Here is a 20499-nt window from a genome sequence, read left to right on the forward strand (position 1 = left end):
GAGAGAGAGTTTACCCTCTCGGGTTTCTGCCTGTCGAGCCAAGCTGCCCCACTCCGTCTCCTTTCCTTTTCATTTGGCCCCTGGGGATTCCCGCAACTCACTCGGACCACCGACGGCAGGCGGGTTTAGTTTGCAGCGCAGGCACCAGTAACAGTAAAGTAACAGAGTTGGAAGGGACCTTGGAGGTCATCTAGTCCAACCCACTGCTCACTCAGGAGACCTGTACTAGGGATTTGACCCGCCGAACTGCCGACCTTTCTGATCGACAAGCTCAGTGTCTTAGCCACTGAGCCACCTAGCCAGGCCAGGTGATTGCAACGTATTGTCTACAATAGGGGAATCAGCTTTTTTCCCTCCCCCTCTCTCCTGCGCTGGATCACTGCATTTGTGAATGCAGCGTTCTTGTTAACCCGCGTCTATTAACTCCAATGGGTCATTCACTCAGCCCACCGCCCCCCAAACCAACCCTCTTGGCAAGTGCCCAATGGGCATTTTATTGCCCCTGTGAAGAATGCACGGAGATCCAATGCAACTTCTCTCTTGGGTGGGAACAAACCCTGCCCGAAAGGCCCTCCCCTTTCCTTTCCTTTCCTTTCCCTTCTTTTCCTTTCCCCTCCCTTTCTTTCTTGGCTTCCCCGGATCCCGCCGCCACGCCGTGGGTGAAACTCCGCGGCGCCCGAGCTTCTCTCGCGCTCCAGCCTCAACTTCCCAGAATGCAGCGCGCCTCCCCGAGTCCCCAGTGCGCCGCCATGTTGTTGAAGTGAAAGGCAGGGGGAGCGGCAGCCAGAGCTAGAGGCCGGGGGGAGGGGGGGGCCGTTGAGATCCGTCTTCATCCTACCGTTCCGCCCGTGAGTATCCGGACCGAAGTGGGTTAGAACGGGACTCCGGACCCCAGGAGGCCCGAGGGTGGAACCGTATTGGGGCTAGGGCTTCGGCCGAGGCGGCGAGGGCCCTCCGAAAGGCGGCCCTGGGCGGGCAATTCTTGCCGAGGCTCTTCCTCGCGCTTGTTCCTGGTACATGTTTTCGAGTCCGAGCAAGGCCTCTATTGTTGTTCCAGGAAGGGGAGAAGAAAGGCGAGCCGCTTCTTTTGGGGGACAAGGGGAGGCCGTTCAAACGACCCTAAAAAAAGAAAAAAAAAAGGGGGGGGGTTCCCTAGGCTCCCCCAACTGCGGCTTGGCTTTATTTTATTTTTCCTCCCCCCCCCCGCTTTCCTTCCCCGGCGCTTTTCTTTGGGAGAAGGGAGGAGGAGCGCTTGGTTGGCCTTTTAGATACTTCTTTCCAAACAGCCAGGAAGGCAGCTTGGTGATTTCTCGAGTGGGAGTGGGGGGGGGGGAGCTTTCCCTGGCTTCATCCAACTCCATCGTGGTTTTGAAAGGAAAGTGGGGTTGTGGGGCGTGGGGTGGGGTGGGGTGGGGGGGAAGAGGAAAGTAAGACAAGGGAAAATAACTAGGATGGGAAAGGCGGGTAGGTGATGCCTAATTAACACGTATATGCAGGAAATGGAGTACGTGACTTCTGCCCAAGCTCTTAGGGTAAAGTTTTATCTGTTTTTTTGGGGGTGGTGGTATTGGGTGTCATCAATGAAGCTTTGGGCTGGATGGAGTGGTCTCTTTTAAGAATTCAACCCTTTTTGTTGCCCTGCATTCAAAGCTGTGCCGCTTTGGTAGGGATGTATAATTGGGATTGCTTTTTGACTTAAGTAATGTTTAGGATTAACAAGGCAAATAAAAAAAAAAGTGCTCTTGAGTTTATTATTTTTTTCCCCCCTAATTGAAGAGGAGGTGGGGGGGGGGAAATAAAGGTTTTTCTTTCTTGGCTTCGCTTACATAACTTTTTTTTAAATTTATGTTTTGGTCCGTAAGGAAGCCAGCAACAGGAGGCTGTTTTCTTCTCTTCTCTTAGGCCTTCGGCTGTTCCAGCTTCAAGTTAGTTTTGGCCAAACAGTTTGGAAACAAAGCAGTTATGGAAGAGAGAACCCGGTGGCCTATTGTTATAGTGTGTGAATTTGTGGCATAGCAGTATTTTACCGTGCAGTCAGTACATATCCAGGAGTCAGTCCTGTTGTACTTATCAAATGTTTGTTTGAACAGGACACACTTGTGTGATTTGTTAGTTTTCAGTTGTTTAGATTGCATTTCGGCAACAATTTTAACAATGTAGCCTGATTCTGTACATGTTTACTGATAGTGATTGGCCACTGTATTACTCCCCATGTTTGTGTGTGGGGAATTATGTCCTATGTCAGTCCACTATTTTGGGTTCTCATCCAATGTTTTTAGGTTGTATAATTTGAAGGCAGTTTGAGGGGAAACTGCTGATTTCAGGTTTTGCACTAAAGAGTTTTGATGGCTTAATAAGATAAGTTTAAATTACAGGTATTTAGACTAGAGGTATTTAAAAAATATTTTCTTGCATGGGACTTTCAAAGTATAGTTTTACATTTAAATGTTCTATTTAGGCAGTTTTCTTCTTTACCAAACTGATTTTTGAGTTTATTTCAAACTGTTCACATATATACACATACAGATGAGTGCACATACATATGTGTGCTTGTATATACGCTATGTGTAGCTTCACATTGTGCTCAGCTGCAAAGTGATTTATTTAGATTTGGCTTGTGTGAATCCAGACAGATTTGGTTTGTTCAGCAAAATATTAATACACCATAGGTTTTTGTGATCATGTTTTAATTTCCGTTCCATCTTAACACTGGGTAATTTGTAGCAGGCATAACTTTTTATTGAAAAGTACCAAACTCTATGGTAACTAGAAATAAATCTCACCAGAAACTGAATCAAAACCAAAAACAATTTAGGGGCTCAAAGTAGGGAAATTAAAAAGGCAGTGGTGATCATGAGACCTGAACATACTGAGTTGTAATATTCTTAAAACAATGTGTTTCAAATTGTACACCAGGACTTTAACGTAAATATTTTTGTTGCGTGAAAAATGAAAGTAGTAGAAGTTTAGTGTGCTATTTTCTCCTAGTGGCAATGGACTTTTGATAAGGGATAGTTGATAAACCCTAGATGGGCTTTTTGTCTTCAGTTCTTAACAAGCTAATTTAGGGTAGATGGGAATTGTAATCTGTCAGTTTTAGAATGCCTGTTTGAGGAAAGTTTTGCATTTTTGTTGAACTATAGGGTTTAAACCATTCCTCTGATTTCTAGGCAACAGCATTCTTGACATTCTAGTCAAATGTACACCATGACAGGTGAATCTTATCTAGGTAGGTTCTAGAATTTTCCAGGACATTTAATTCCATTAAGCATCTTGATAATTCTGTAATACAAAGTAAATACAAGGTGTATTATAATGTCTTCTTGTAAACGAGGGGGGGGTAAAGAAATGGGCTAAATGAACAACTCCCCCCCCCCAATGTGATATGGGGTTCACTTCTCAATTGCCTGAATGATCAGGCTCAGTGTCACCTGTTTCCATGCGGTGATACAAAAATTTTACACTTAATTTTCCTATGATACTGTTCCCCATTTGCCTTTCAAAACTTGTCAGTCTTACTCATTTTGGGATGCCTTGCGGATGGCAGATAAAAATCTATTGCTGAATGACTGTTGGTAGTACTGATGCTTGCTAAGATTCTGAGGAGAAAGTGACTAACTCCTTCATCATAGTTTAGCCTACCCTTTTTCCATATAGCTCCTGCAGCCTACAGAGTCTTTTGTTGTCATCTTAGTTGTGGTCCTGTGTGATAGATAGGTGTTGACTAAAGGCAAATGTCTCACCCTAGATCAGTGGTCCCCAACCCCCGGTCCGCGGACCGGTGCCGGGCCGTGAAGTACCTGGCACCGGGCCGCGCAGCGGCCGGGGGACAGGAACGCTTCAGCGCAAAGGCTCCTGGGCCGTGCGCAATGGGCCTGCGCAAAGGCTCAGGCTCCTGGGCCGTGCGCAATGGGCCTGCGCAAAGGCTCCTGGGCCGTGCGCAATGGGCCTGCGCAAAGGCTCCTGGGCCGTGGCCCCACCCCTGCGCACGCTCAGCGGGCCGCGGCCCCACCCCTGCGCGCGCTCAGCGGGCCGCGGCGATAAAAAGGTTGGGGACCACTGCCCTAGATCTTCTGAGGTTCTGAGCTGATCTAAGCTCCAGTGTTTCTAACTAACATTCTAACCATTGCATGGTATTCTTGAGTTCTCCGGAAGACACAATACAGTTAGTTTTCTTAACAATTTTGCAAGCAACAATGCAGTAGTGACATTGCATGGGACACTTTCTTTTCCATGGTCATGAATAGAACAGATACTACGCAAACATCCATACAAGAAATGGACTTACAGGGGAAGATGTACAGAAACATACGCACCAGTATTATTATTTTCCTCAAGCACTATTTATTGATTTGGGCCTGGATGATGAAAGTATTTTATATCAGTAGTTAAGAACTGTTACAATGCCATAGGCTTTTCTTTGAATTTTGAATATAGAAAAATAACACTTTTACCCTTAACATTTTCAATATATGCAGTCTCTCACTGAAAGAATTGATAATATTTTCCACCAATCGACCTCATTGTTGCTGCTACTATTCTTGTAGTAAGATGGTCTTTTGTCATATGGATTTGCCTTTATATCTTGAGACAGGTGGATTGACAAGGAGCATTAATGCAACACAAAAATCTCGAATGCAGTGCAGTGCAAAATATATTGACTTAATTTTTTTTTTAAATTATCTCAAAACCTCTTAAATTATTTTTTTAAAAAGAATTGCAAGATAAGCTTCCCAGGCCCATGTACAGCACTCACTTTTGATCTAAAAGGTTGACAAAGCCATTCATAGCATTTAAATTTATAACAAAGATTAAGACAAATAACAAATAGCTTGTTATCACTAAATACAGCAGAGAAACAACTGATGCATAACAGCTTATACCCCAATTTAGCCTTGCAAAAAAACAACAACCCAGTAACAATTTTCCTTTTACATTAGTTCTTTTTTCCCTTTTTATCCAAAGGTGCTCTAGATCCTGCTAACTCTCTGAGGATATCAATGGAAACAAACTAAGGATCAAATCCCTCCTGAAAGCTCTAGAAATTCTATGCAACTGCTTACTTTACTTTTTCTTATTGCTCCAGTGAATGGCATGTCGAATGGGCCAATCGGTTATTGGCGAGGGATGACAATTTTTGATAATCCTGCTAGTGATATGGAACTGTAGGATTTCCCCTCTTATATAAGAAAAGAATAATTCTGATGAATCAGACCAAAGACCATTTCATTCAACTTGATGGATTTAGGAAACTTAACCGAGTGGAAAGGTAATGAGTGGTTCTCTCACTGTGGCTCCTTAGGTGGCTCAGTGGCTAAGACGCTGAGCTTGTCGATCAGAAAGGTCGGTGGTTCGAATCCCTAGTATAGGTCTCCATAAGCCGGGGGGGGGGGTTGGACTAGATGACCTCCAAGGTCCCTTCCAACTCTGTTACTGTTACTTCTCACAATATTGTTCAGTAGGAACTGGCGTGTAAGATAACCTGCCATGGATTCTGAATGTCTCATATAGTCACCGTGTCTACTATTGATTGCCTGAATCTCCCTATGTTTCTCAGAGTGCATTTCATTGACATGTCCTTTAAAACAGGGGTCTCCACCCTTGGCAACTTTAAGCCTGGAGGACTTCAACTCCCAGAATTCCCTAACCAGCATGACTATCGGGGGAATTCTGGGAGTTGAAGTCCTCCAGACTTAAAGTTGTCAAGGGTGGAGACCCCTGCTTTGGAAAATCAGAAAGGTATGTCATTCCATTGTAATATCCCTATACAGTGGCAAGAATTGTGGCATCTTACGGGGTGTGAAGATGCTTCCCCAGATTTTATTGAAATCATGAAATCTGTTGATTGCAGCTCTCCTGTGGCTTGTCAGACCAAGCACAGAGCCATCTTCTGGAAAATGCTCAGACTCCTGGGCCACGAAAAGTTTCATGTTGTAATAATGCACACCTTAGCTCAGTGGAATATCCTGAAGTTCAACTATGTTTCAGAGGAACAATTCACCTGAACAAAATAAGTGCAGCTCTTATTTGATTAATGGCATACATGCTGGTTGCATGATTTATTTACTGTTATTCATATACCAAATAATTTTAAGAAATGGAATTTCTCAATATGCTTTCCAAATTTTCCCTCTTTGCTCCGCTTAGGAAACTCCCTCGCTCCCATTCTTTACTACTTCAGTTGTAGGCCTGTAGTAGAAGTACTTACTTTGTGGCTTTCCTTCCCAAGGACAATTTGGCTGGCTATGCTTCAAAAAAACTGATTAGAGTACAGTAGTTTTGATTTCAGTGGGTGTCTAAATTTAGAGATTGCGGTATCTGCCTCGTGGCTTTGTTACTTTTCTTTTTCATTGTTTTGTTACATTGAAACACATTTTTCCTGCTTAAGCTAGTCTGAAGAGTAGAAAGCCAACATATGTATTTCATTTATCTGTTAATTTAAAAAAATTGTCAATTATAATGCAACTTCTTTGCCATCACTGTAGGATGAGCAGCAACTCTAAACTGGAGAATGTTTTCATACTTGAAAAATCCATTGTTTGGTTTTGGAGCTATAGCTCCAAATAACAAAAAAAATAATTAAAAATTAATTTAAAAAATCAGTTATACTTAATGAATGCAGATTGAAATAATTTCATTTACATAAATACTTTCATTTGACCATACTTTGTTAATAAATCGTTGTTACTATATTTATATAAATAGCAAAACTGGAAGCTTTGTAATGTTGGTATCCAAATATAAGTTGATTAAGCTGCCATACCGAATTGTCTCTTTTTTTTTCCTCTTTGAGATGATAGATGTGTGAAAAGTATTAGTGTATGGAAACAGGAGTAAAGACCGTTTCATACAAATACACCTTTAGCACTTTTGCTTGTGAATATTGTGTTGTTCAATCTCTTTATCCTCACACGTGTTTGAATCCTTAGAATGTGCTCTCTATTATTCTTTTGCATCCAAAGAGGAAGATTTACTTCCAGTTTTAAAGAAACCATATTTTCTTCCTTAAATTTGCACTTTAATTCTTGGTTAGCGAAAATGAGCCATGATCACATTTTTCTTGAATTCCAACTAAACTGGGAACTATATCTTACTTAAAATGAAAAGCAGTTGCTGATACCACACTGTAGTAGTGAGGGGTGTGTAAGGGGAATACTTTATCCGTGGTGCTTCCAAATGCAGGGGAACTAAGAATCCCTTTTACATTTCAGCTTTGTGTGTGCTGATTTTTTTCCCCTGAACCTCTTCAAATAGTCTTTCCTCTGATGGACAACACACCCCTCCCTTTTAAAAAAAATAAATCTGCAATTTCTAATGTAACAAAAGGGAGAAATTCATTACAAGACTATAAATATATTAACACCTTATTTAAATCACATTGAAATGTGAATAACCTCAAATGTAGTTAATAATTGTGTTCCTTTATTTGCTCTATTTGCTCATGAAAGTCCAGGCATGACTTAGCCTTGAAAATACACACTTCTTTGCCACACCAATGTTAATGGTGCATATCCAAATTGGAGCAAGTTTTTAATTTGTATAATCACTTCTTTATCTCATGGACAACAGTAGGAGGAATATCATGGAACACTTTAACCTTTCCCTGTTTTTAATTAAACAAAATTATTTTATAATGTGGTGCTACATTATTTTCTATATAAAACATGTAGTTTAAAAATTCTGGTTCTTAGAAGCCAGCTACAAACCCTGGGTGGTTTTAGTAGTCAGGCATTTTATATCACAGTGTCTGATGCGCATGTAAAAAGAAACCAGGTGTGTTCTGAATTTTTTTAAAAAATTCCAATTTATTTGTATGGCCAAAGTTGCACCATGGCTTAGCATGGTGTGTGGGTCTGATGTCAGCTTGTTTTTGTTTCAGATAAATCTGTGTACGTGTAAGCAGCCAAAATTATTTCTCATCCAGGAATTTAGGGGATACAAGCATTCATCCAGTAATGTTTGCTATGGTACACTTTCAAGAATGCCTTGTGAAAAAGTAAGCTAGTGCAGGGGTCCCTAACCCCCGGTCAACGGATTGGCACCAGGCTGTGTTATGCCAGAAACCGGGCCACGCAAACAAGTGAACCCCATCTATAGGATGCAGGCAGCACACAAAACCACGCCCCCTCCTGTCAGTGGTGATATTCAGCTGGTTCTATCCGGTTCGAGCGAACCGGTAGCGGCGGCCGTGGGTGGCTCCACTCACCCGCCCGGATGTAATCACATCCCATTTATCCACGTTTTTGACACACTGCGCATGCATGGAAGGCCCCGCGCATGCGCAGAGGTGGCACGTGCGAGCAAATCAAACACGCCCGCGCTCACATTTGTGAACTGGTAGTGAAGGTAAGTGACTACCACCCCTGCCTCTGGTCCGTGGAAAAACCTCTCTCCACGGAACTGGTCTCTGGTGCCCAAAAGTTTGGGGATCGCTGAGCTAGTATAATGATACGGGTGGGACTTTATTTTAGGATTCTTTGATATGGCCATTCTGTATTTAGCGGTGAGTTTTGGAAATGGGAGACTCAATTTAATTAGTGTTTTGAACTTGTTTTCCCTCAGGTACTGGTGGAATGAGCGTTGCATGTGTTTTGAAGAGAAAAGCAGTGCTCTGGCAGGACTCTTTCAGCCCCCACCTGAAACAGCACAGTCAAGATACAGCTAATCCCAACATGCCTGTTGTTTTGACATCTGGAACAGGGTCCCAGGCTCAGACACAGCCAGCTGCAAATCAAGCCCTTGCAGCAGGGACCCACTCCAGCCCTGTTCCTGGATCCATAGGGGTTGCAGGTCGCTCCCAGGACGACGCAATGGTGGATTACTTCTTTCAGAGGCAGCATGGTGAGCAGCTTGGGGGAGGCGGAAGTGGTGGAGGCAGCTATAATAACAGCAAACATCGGTGGCCTACTGGGGATAACATTCATGCTGAACATCAGGTAAAAAGTTAAATATTTCAGAACTGAACAAATGAGCTAAGCGGGCCTTTTGGTAGCTGCATGCAGTGAATGTTATGAAATTTCTGTTTATCTAATTGATCATGTTTCCTTCTCTTGCTTCTTGCATTTCCAAACTGAAATTCTTTTACTTGGGGTACAGCAGCGCGAGATTCCAAATGCCTTTGGATTCAAATCAGAATATTCAATTGTTTTAAGCTTGTTTGATATGCTTTTTGTATCAAAATTGGGGTTTGTGTGTGTGTGTGTGTCCGATGCTTTCTTCTTTTCCTCATCCTTTTCTTTCCTTTTCAGATATGCTGCTATTGTTTAATCTATTTGATACGTTTATGAAAGTTCTTTAAAAGCATCACTGGCAAAATGGCTTAATGTTTTATATTGGTGGAATGTTTATAGTTTGCTGCTCGTCAGTCCCATATCTAATGGGACTGGGGAAGCATAACTAAAAACCAAAGATTCCTTGGACATTCATTTCACTCCGCCCTCCTCCCGCTGCTAGTAAATATTTTTTAAGTCAGCTGAATTTTATTACTTATCCAATAACCAGGGGATTTTAAAAATTTATCTTTCAAATTAAATTTAAAACAGCAATTTGGTCACCCAAGCAAAGCCATTCTTTTTGTATGTGCTTTTTGTATATTGCTTCAGAAACTAAATTATATGGATACAGTAATTATATTCCCTGAATCATCTGTCAAAAGCCATTGAAATGGGAGTGTGTTTCCACCAGCTCTTTTCTTTTGAGCCAAATGGAAGAAGGGGTGGTCGTGGTGATTTATAATGTAGGCAGGAAATAGCTGCTGCTATATGCCTTTGTTCTATGTGCTTGGAATGCTGTGTAGCAATTCACTACATTGTATTCATATATAGAAGGCTGTGAGGAGTAATGGGGATTTAGAAGACAGGGTGGGACTGTTTTTATTTTTTATGTGTTGATGTTAATTTAAAGATAATGATTTTCACAACTTTTAGTTCCTTTTTTTTAGCATGTTGGTATTCTTAAGCTTGTTTAAAAGTGAACATTTGAAACCAATCTCATTAAACATTTTTTTTTTTTAAAAAAAAGCCTTCTTAAGCTAATGATCTTGAACAGATTCAGTCTCTAAGAATATGAAGTTTGGATCAGAGTTGAATGTCCAATTCTTAACATTTTTATCCTTCTAGGAACCAGTCACTCCCTTTAAAAGTTGACAAAGAGTAAAAAAGAACCTGTGAAGTGTAGCCATGTTTTGAGAAATACATTTTCTCTTGATGAAATTTACTCTCTGGGTTTAATCTTATACATAAAGGGCATATGCATAATAAATCATTGCTGTCTTCTTGCGAAAATGAATTGTGCAATTATTTTTAGAATGTCTATGAAATAGTAGTAGTCGATTTCTCAGTATTTTTTGTAGCAGGAATCATGTATATATAATTCACTCTTCATATCCAGATTTCAAACTGCTAACTTGATAATTTCTTCTCAGGCTTCTGTACTGCTTAGATTCCTACCATGTGAGGCTCTTCTCATGGAAGACTTCAATTAGCACATTACTTTGAAACAATGTCATTTTTAAAAAATGTATTCCATATTGAACGACAGTGACAATTAACATGCTGAAGTAATTGTTTCCGAAGCGTCATTAAAATTCATACATGATTGGTAAAGTTAACATGGCAGCCGCTGAGAATGGCAGATGAAAGAGGAGAGTCCTGACACACTTTCTAAAAAAGGATAAAAGCCACGAGATAATCTGCTGTCTCTTTAAGAGCTTGGGAATTAGCAAGATTCTTAATAGGATAAACCTTTATGCATGACCTCAACCAAAATTTTGATGAGCTGAAATAAAACTATTATCTAGCATGTGGCACAATACTGTTTAGATAATAGTATATGTCACAAAATACGCATGGTTTGCTTTTCTGCTTGTCCTCCTTTGGGAGGACTTTCCTGTCCTTAGGCTGGTTCTTCCTATAGATCCGTGATGGCGAACCATGGCATGCTTGCACAGCTGGCACGCAGAGCCCTCTCTGTGGGCACGTGAGTCATCGCCCAGCTCAGCTCCACTGCGCATGCGCACATACTCACATGCCTCCAGCTGGCCAGCTGATTTCCGGAATGTGCTGGAGGGCAGGGTACATACAGGAGACACGCAGACATGCATGGGGGGGGGGTCATATGTGCATTCATGGGAGTTTTAGTCCTAGTAGCCCCCCCCCCCCCCCCCCCCCCGGCAGCCCATTTTTGGTCCCAGGAGGCTGCAGGGAGGCCTACTAGGACCAAAATGGGGCATGGGGGTTTGCGTCTGCATATGCGGGGTGGTGGGAGCGTGGGAGGGTCGTGCACGCATGTGCAGGGGGGTGAGGGGCACGGGGGATGTCGCACACACATTGCATTATGGGTGTCGGCACGTGCGCACTTTCAGCACACGATGACAAAAAGGTTGGCCATCAGTGCTATAGATCATGCAAGGCCTTTCATACTAGCCTTTTTTCAGGATTTTCTAATAACTTAAAAATATTAATTTCTCATAGTATTTGGCTGTGCTTATGAATGAAACTCCTGGTTTGAGGATCTAATTGGAAAATCATCTACATTATGATCTGGTTGCTTTAAATGTAGGAATCCGTTATAACTGAAGTGTCTTATCTCCTGAATTGTAGAATACAGTGGTACCTTGTTACTCAATGTAAATTGAGTAAATTGAGGCATGATGAGTACTAAAAAACGAGTATCAAACAGATTAGATTTTTCCCGTAAGGAATAAGGTAGTGAGACACAAGAAGGCAGCTGCCACTGACAAGTTCTAGCTTGCGCGTTGAGTACTGGGACAAAATTTTCGCATCAGAATGCATTGAGTACCAAATTCGATGAGTTTCAAAGCAAGTACCAAGGTGCCACTCGGGTTTCCTTTCCTCAAGATGGGTTAGAAACAAAAAAAATGTTGCAAGTGTTTATGAAACACAGTTACATTTTCATGAAAGATACTAAATTAAAAAAAAAAAGCCTGATATGGAAATTCATATATCAAACCTTTACTTATTTAAAGCCAGTATTTTTCTGCATCCTCGAACAGTACACAAATTAAACTTCTTAAGATTGGATATGTCATCAGCTATTTTATCTGGGTGCATTTTGTATAGAATATGGAAATTATTTTTTTTTTTAAGATATGGTCCTTCTGAAATTACTTATGATATGTAAAGTCATTCTATACCCTGTTAGGGATAGCCAGTTGTTTTGTTCCTAAACCAGTTTTTAGAAATAGAAATACAATAACAGAGTTGGAAGGGACCTTGGAGGTCTTCTAGTCCAGCCCCCTGCTTAGGCAGGAAACCCTACACCACTTCAGACAAATGGTTAACCAACATCTTGTTAAAAACTTCCAGTGTTGGAGCATTCACAACTTCTGGAGGCAAGTTGTTCCACTGATTACCGTATTTTTCAGACTATAAGATGCACCAAGATTTCGAAGAGGTAAGTAAGAAAAAAGTTTTTGCCCTCCCCAGGAGCACTCTGCAGGCCTCCCAAACTCTCTGCATGCCCCGTTTTTGTGAAAAATGGTCCCTTTTTTCACAAAAATGGGATGAGCGAAGCGGGGCTTCGGGAGGCCAAAAATGGCTGTATTCGGTGTATAAGACGCACCAACATTTCCACCCTCTTCTAGGGGGGAAAAATGTGTCTTATACTCCGAAAAATACGGTAATTGTTCTAACTGTCAGGAAATTTCTCCTTAGTTCTAAGTTGCTTCTCTCCTTGATTAGTTTCTACCCATTGCTTCTTGTCCTGCCCTCAGGTGCTTTGGAGAATAGCTTGACTCCCTCTTCTTTGTGGCAGCCCCTGAGATACTGGAACACTGCTATCATGTCTCCCCTAGTCCTTTTTTTTCATTAAACTAGACATACTCAATTCCTTCAATCATTTTTCATATGTTCTTCATTTTATTTCGTGTCTGATAGCTGTGCCATAATTTAGATGAGGATAAATCCGTAGCATAGATCCACAGTGGAAGAGGAATTTTTTTTTTTTTTTTTAGTTTCATAATGCAGCCCTATGTATGTCAGCTCAGTTAAATCCAATTGATTATGTGGAAGGACACTGGAATCTAAACAAAAGGTCCGGAGCTCTTACTCATTCACTAATTACCTTACTGACTAGATGGGAATTATGGTTCAGCATTCCTGAAAGACACTAGATTGGGAAAGATTCTGTTAAGCTTACAAAATTTAAGACAAAAAAGTTTTCTACATCCTGTCAGCACAGGCGGGACAATAAAGAGGACAAGGGTAAGGATTTAATAAATGCCTTTACCAACATATGGTAGAGTAATTGCGAATTAATCCAATAAAATATACCCAGAATCTATTGAACAAATATGAAGACACAAAGAGTCAACAAAAGAATGCAACAATGCAATACAATCATATTAGTAAATAATAAAATAAGCTTATTTATTTCGTTCGTAATAAAATAACCACACAGTGATTTTTTAACTACTCTGGGGTAGGACTGAATATATTTAAAACAGATGCAACCTACAACTTTCTGCTAAAAACAATTAGGGTGAAACAACCAGAATGTACGCTAATTCACTAATCAAATAAAAAAGAAAACGATTTCAGAACATCATTTCTCAGAGGGAAAGGGGATGGTTGCAGAGTTACAGGATCATGTCCCTTAAAGACTCAGAATCCGGAGACAGTGACAGTGGCATGAGGAACCAAAACATGAAGACGGAAGGGATTATGTGATTAGAGGCCTGTAAACACAAGTACCAGGAAATTGTGAAACTGATGTGGAAGGTCCAACAGAGTCAAAAGGTCACTGTTCTGTACAGGTAGTCCTCAACTTACAACAGTTCATTTTAGTGATCATTCAAATTTACAACGGCACTGAAATATGTGTGACAGTTTTTCACAGTTACGACTTTTGCAACATGCCAACGATCGTGATCAAAATTTGGATGCTTGGCCACTGGTTCATATTTATGACTGTTGCTGTGTCCCAAGATCATAATAATCAACTTTTGCTACCTTCTGACAAAGCAAGACCAAGTTCATTTAACAGCCGGCTCATTAACTTATCAACTGCAGTGATTCATTTAACAACTGTGGCAAGAAGATGGGGCAAAACTCACTTAATAAATGTCTCACTTAACAACAGAAATGTTGGGCTCAATTGTGAACACAGGTTGAGGACTATCTGTACTAGGATCATGGGACAGGGAGAGGAATCAGGAACAGCTGTTAGGAGACAGTTACAGTGGATAATCTAGGCCTGAGACAGTCATGACATATTTAAATTTATATTTTATACACACACACACTTTATTATTTTTTCCAGAACGCTGCTACTACACTCCAGCATTGGGAAAATCCTCTTATCTGACAGCAACTGAGAGAACTTTTTTTTTTTTTTTTTTTTTTTTTACTTATCTACCCACTCTGTGCTCTCTCCACGCCCCCTTTTGCACCCGAATCCCCAGTCTTTCTCTCAGTTGCTGACACACTGGGAGGATTTTCTCTGTGCTCTGAGTGTTGCGTTAGGCCTTTTGGTTATTTTTGATTAGCCCCCTTTTTATTTCTCCCTTTTTTCGGTTAAGTTTAGGTTTCTCTGAGTTCCTGTGAGTCTATCAGCTGCTCGTCGGTTTCGTGCCCAGGGAGCTGGGTCGTGCCGACTTTCGCGCTTCTGCGCCTGCTGCTGCCGGCTTCTGTCCCTGAGGGGCGGATCCGGTAAGGTTATTCTATTGCCGGGGAGGTCGGGGCTGACTGGATCGCTCCCCGACTCCCGTGTGAAACAGCGAGCCGGAACGGAGGTATTTGCAGGAGCGGCTACCGGCTCGCTGTGTGTAGTGGCGTGACTCATCCAGCGGCCGTCCCGTCAGGCTTCTGCGGGCGGCGCTGTGACTGGCGGTGTTTTCGGCCTCGGAGCTTCGGCCGTAAGCGATTGCTGAGGGGGGGGGTGTGGCGTGGCTGTCGGAGCTCGCTACCCTCCCGCCGTACAAAGCCGCTCCAGTCTCCATCCCTGATTGGCGTCCGCGTGTGAGCGGCGCCAGGGGGAAAGCGCTCCGCCATCCTTCAAAGCTCGGGCGGCCCGCCATTTTATAACTGCGCCACCAACTTGCGGCCGCCATTTTGAGCCATTAGGGCGGCCGCCATTTTGGGAATCACCTCGTGGCAGCGCGGACCCTAATTAGAGGGCCGCAGCCTTTTCTCTGAGGTCTGACTGGCTGAGTCTCTGCCCCGCCCTGGGCATTGACTCGGAGGAGGAAAAAGGGGGGGGGAGCGTTTATAGCTCACCCCATTTGCAGCCATTGTGCAAGGCTTTCCCACACACCTGGACAGAGACAGGGGTGCCCTGGTTCTTGGCGTGGCAGGAGTGCCAACACAGCTTGTTGGGGCATAGTGTTTGCCCAGAGCGGTAACCAGACTTTTAACTCATCAATCAATTAATCCAATCATTCAAATAATTAATCAATCAAGCTGATATTTATTAATTAAGTAATCAAAGCAACCAGTCATTCAATCAACCAATTAATTAATCAAACAAGTATTCATCCAATCAATTTATCAATTAATCATCTGTCAATCAATCAATCAATTATTGATTCATTATTTATTATTTTTACAAATCCATCTGTCTATCAATTGATTAATAATTACTATTCAGCTTGGGGCACTCTCACCATGGCGGACTGTTCGTTCTCCTCAGACAGTGATCAGGAGGTCAGCCCTGTCAGATCTAAGTCCCGCAAGAAACAATCGGGCAAACGCTCTGAGTCTGGCGGTCACAAGTCCCGCCACTCTAAGACCTCCTCTGCCGCTGAGAAGGATGCTCTCAGGCGTCATAAGGCTTTGGAAAAGAGATGTGAGAAGGCCAAGCAGGCGTCAGCTTCTTTGGTCCGTGGTGATACGGGATCCGCCCACCAGGCTGTTCCTGTTCCTGACCTTTCGGAGCGGAGACCGGTCCAATCCGGTTCCTTGGCTTGGCAGAAGGGCGTGTCCCAGTCGATGCCTGATGTTTCCTCAGCGGGTTTAGAGGCCTTTCCGCCCCCTCGGCGCCAACCTTCGGCCACTTTCATGCCTACAGCAGCGGGACTCCGAGAAGTGGACAATCCTCCGCCTCCGTCTCAGTTTGACTTCCAGACGATGTTGTCAACAGCGTTGGCTTCTATTATGGCGGCCGGAGCGCAGACAGCGGCCCAGACATCGGCGGCGGGGACTTCGGGCACGTTGGCCTCTTCAAGCTCTCGCAGGGCTCGTTCCCCCTCGCCTCGTGAGTCTGTTTCGTCTGAGGGCTCGGGCCATGACGAGGAGGGCCCCGATGACCTCGAATTCTCTGAGGATGAAGGTCTGGTACCTGACACTCCAGCCTTCACGGGCTTGTTTCGTCCCTCACTATTTAAGTCCCTCCTTCACAAGGCTCGTTTGACTACTAATCTGGGTTCGGTGGGAGCACAACCCCCGACTACCCCGTCTGAGACCGGTCCTCATGATGCCCTGTTTAAGCAAGTCAAGCAGGAGAAGGACTTTATTCCGTGCCCTCAACTGTTCGCGGATGTTTTGCAAGCGCCTTGGGCCCAACCAGGGTCGTCCACTGCACCAAGCAATTTAGATAAGAAGCTGTTCTGTGCGGCGCCCGAGCTTGAAGCCATGTTGGACGTGCCCACTGTGGATACACCGGTGGCGTCTCTCACTTCGCATTCGATGGTCTCATCCGATCCGCTGGAGGGGCTCAAATCGGAGGACAGGCGCACCGAATTGGCCTTTCGTAGGTCTCATCAAGCCGTGGCCTGGACTGTTAGAACTGCCACGGCTACTTCGTTCTTCAATAGGGCCTCTTTGATCTGGTTACGCCAACTTCAGGAACGCCTCCCTCCAGAGGATACCCGCTTGCGCCACGATATTAACAAGATTATTGCAGCCACAGAGTATTCGGCGGATGCTTCGTTGAACTCTGTCAAGTTTGCATCGCGGGCGTTAGCGACTTCTGTCACATCGCGACGCCTTTTCTGGCTACGGCCGTGGAAAGCCGATGTGAAAACCAAGTGGAAGTTGGCGGCGGCCCCGTATAAAGCTCCGAACTTGTTTGGCACGGCATTGGAGCCGATTCTTGTGGAGGACAAAGACAAACGCAAAATTATGCCCTCGTCCCTTCGCAGACAAGACAGGCGTTACACCCCTTACACGCAACGTCAGCCATTTCGTTCCTACTCGGGGCAGGGAGGCCCCTCGACTTACCGGCAGTCGTTCCAGGCTCCAGACCGCTTCTCCGACAGACAGCGTTTCAGAGAGCGTGGCAGATCACAGTCCTCCTCCAAGCGCCCCTATCGCGGATCCACTTCTAGGCCCTTCAGAAGGGGCAAATGACTCACCGACTCCGGGACCAGTGGGAGGACGTCTCCGGGCCTTTTGTCATCGGTGGGCCCGGTCCACTCCGGACGAGTGGGTGCGTCGTACTATTTCGGAGGGCCTCGCAATCGAATTCACGGATCGGCCCCCACGACGGTTCATCCGGTGTCCAGTTTCCCTGTCCACAGACTCTCGCAGCCTGATGGTGGAAGAGATAGCACACCTGCTGGAGATCCGCGCGATAGAACCGGTTCCGTTGGACCAGCAGGGGACCGGCTTCTATTCGATACTATTTTTGGTTCCCAAAAGTTCGGGAGGGGTCAGAGGCATTCTCAACCTCAAGGAGTTGAATCGGGCGGTACGTTACCGTCGTTTCAAGATGCATTCTCTTCGGTCCATTCTGGCTTCTATTCGCCAAGGGGACCTGATGCAGTCGGTGGATTTGCGAGAGGCTTACCTGCATGTTCCAGTGCTTCCTTCGCATCGACAGTTTCTGCGATTCGAGTATGCGGGCAGGCATTACCAGTATTGTGCAATGCCGTTCGGTCTTTCCTCGGCTCCCAGGACTTTCACCAAACTGGTGGCGGTAGTGGCCGCGTATCTCAGTACCGTTCCGGTGAGGGTGTTATGTTACCTGGACGACATTCTGATCCTGTCCTCGTCCAGGGCACAAGCGGCGCAAGACAGAGACACGGTGCTTTCAGCGTTCCGAGAGCACGGATTCTCCATCAACTTGGACAAGAGCCAGCTCGTTCCCACGACCGCGATTCTACACCTCGGGACCCTGATAGACTCCGAGAAGGGTCAGGTTTTCCTGTCTTCAGAGAGGGCGAAAAACATCAAATCGCTTGTGGGCCAAGTGCTGACCCGGAGGAAGGCTCCTCTATTGACGCTGTCACGTTTGTTGGGGAAGATGGTCTCGTGTTTCCGCGTTGTTCCGTGGGCACGCAGACATTCTCGTCCACTGCAATGGCTTCTTCTTCCATTCCAGAGAACAGGCAGTTCCAACTCCACAAGGACGGTGTTCGTGCCTCCGCGAGTCAGAATGTCACTGTGTTGGTGGAAGTCGTCGGCCATCCTGCAAGGTTGCAGTTTTCTGGAACTAGACCGGGTCGTGATCACCACCGATGCCAGCCTCCATGGCTGGGGAGCCCACCTGGGCGCCCAGGTGGGTCAAGGACAATGGTCTCCAGAGGAACGTGCACAGAGCATCAACCTATTGGAACTTCGAGCCATTCGTCTCGCCCTTCTGCATTTCCGGTCGCTGGTTTGGGGTCGTCATGTCCTGATTCTCACGGACAATACATCTGCCAAAGCGCACATAAACCGGGAAGGGGGGACGAAGTCACAGACGCTGATGCTCGAGTCGACACGTCTGTTCAACTGGGCGGAGAGGAATCTGGAGTCCATCCTCGCAGACCACATTTCCGGGGAAGCCAACACACGAGCGGATTGGCTCAGCAGGGAAGTGATAGACCAGGCCGAGTGGCAGCTGCTTCCCAGTCTATTTCAGGAGATTTCTCTTCGCTTCGGACGGCCTCTGGTAGACTTGTTCGCCAGTCCGACCAACGCCCAACTTTCCCGGTTCATCACTCGGTATCCGACTCCAGCGGCAGAGGACACAAACGCTCTGCGGTGTCGTTGGCCAGCGGGTCTACTATATGCCTTCCCACCCGTCACTCTGATTCAGCAGGTGGTTCGCAAGATGATAGTGGAGAGGGCGGAGATATTACTGGTGGCTCCACATTGGCCCCGCAGGCCATGGTTCGCAGATCTTGTGGAGTTTTCGGTGACAGACCCGTGGGTGATTCCTCCACATCGGATCGTGCTGTGTCAGGGGGCCATTCGTCATCCCGAGCCCCAATGGCTGCAGTTGGCCGTCTGGCATTTGAGCGCGTCCTCTTGAAGAAAGGCCGTTTGCCGGATACGGTGATTGGTACAATTCAGTCGGCCCGTCGACCATCCACGACGAGGATCTACGAAGCCACGTGGAGAGCCTTTTGCCGTTGGTGTGCGACTGCTCATGTGGATCCTACGTCTGCAACGGTTCAGGATGTCCTCATTTTTCTACAGGCGGGTTTGGAACGGGGTTTGTCTCCTGCCACTCTCAGGCGCCAGGTGGCGGCCCTGGCCACTGTGTTATCCTGTCCACCGTACACTTCCTTGGCTCATCATCCGTGGGTGAAGGGGTTCCTTCATGGAGCTACGAACCTGAGACCGCCTACGGTTCATCGTTATCCCACTTGGGATTTATCTTTGGTTTTGCAGGCTCTCACTTTGTCTCCGTTTGAGCCGCTGGGTTCCACTTCACTTAAGTTTCTGTCGTTCAAAGTTGCATTTCTCCTGGCGATCACGTCGGCTAGACGCATTTCTGAGCTCGCTGCCTTATCCGTCAGGAAAGATTTGTGCATTTTTCATGCTAACACTGTGGTCCTGAGGATGGATCCTGTTTTTTTGCCCAAGGTTAACTCGTGGTTTCACCGGGCGCAGGAATTAGTGCTTCCGGATTTCTGCCCGTCGCCGAGACATCACCGGGAGGTTCTCTGGCACACTCTGGATGTGCGCAGGGCGTTGAGACGTTACATGCGTAGGACGGCCGAGTTTCGGAAGACGGAAGCCCTATTTGTTTCGTTCCATCCTGCATCCATGGGTCAGAAAGTGTCGTCGACCACGATTGGTCGTTGGATTAAGGCCTGTATTGCTGCTGCTTATGAGAATCAGCGTCGTCCTGTTCCTGGGAACATTCTGCCTCATTCTACGCGGAGTGCGGCTACTTCTGCAGCCTGGGCTACCCAGGCTTCTGTGTTGGACATCTGTAGGGCGGCTACTTGGACTTCCTTGTCGCCTTTCATAAGACATTACCGTATTGATGCCTACGCTTCGGCTGAGGCGTCTTTTGGGCGACGAGTTTTGCAAGCAGTGGTGGCTGGGTCCTCTGAGTTGGATAGTGTTTTGCCCGACCCTGGAAGTTAGGCTTGGGTATGTCCCAATGCTGGAGTGTAGTAGCAGCGTTCTGGAAAATGGACATTGACTTACCTGAATGTCCTTTTTCGGAACGCTGCGTATACACTCCATTTCCCTCCCTTTCTTTGTATGTTGGTTTGTGGTGGTTTTGTGTTAATAAATTTTGTTGTAGTTCACCTATGGTGTCTTCGTTCAAGACTGGGGATTCGGGTGCAAAAGGGGGCGTGGAGAGAGCACAGAGTGGGTA

The 20499-nt window shown here is 45.3% G+C and overlaps 1 protein-coding gene across 10 annotated transcripts in view; it reads left to right on the top strand.

Moving 5' to 3' along the window:
* The first annotated feature begins 766 nt into the window (after positions 1-766).
* PUM1 (pumilio RNA binding family member 1) overlaps positions 767-20499 on the top strand; it is a 71364-nt gene continuing 51631 nt past the window's right edge. For all 10 annotated transcript variants that reach the window (XM_070950090.1, XM_070950094.1, XM_070950095.1 and 7 more), the window contains exons 1-2: positions 767-848; positions 8563-8936. In XM_070950090.1, the coding sequence (XP_070806191.1) occupies positions 8574-8936 (363 nt within the window). In that variant the 5' untranslated portion in view covers positions 767-848; positions 8563-8573. The remainder of the gene's footprint in view (positions 849-8562; positions 8937-20499) is intronic.

The sequence above is a fragment of the Pituophis catenifer genome, unplaced genomic scaffold (genome assembly GCF_029215685.1).
Source record: "Pituophis catenifer annectens isolate HBS135680 unplaced genomic scaffold, rPitCat1.0.hap2 SCAF_9, whole genome shotgun sequence".
NCBI classification, from domain to species: Eukaryota; Metazoa; Chordata; class Lepidosauria; order Squamata; family Colubridae; genus Pituophis; species Pituophis catenifer.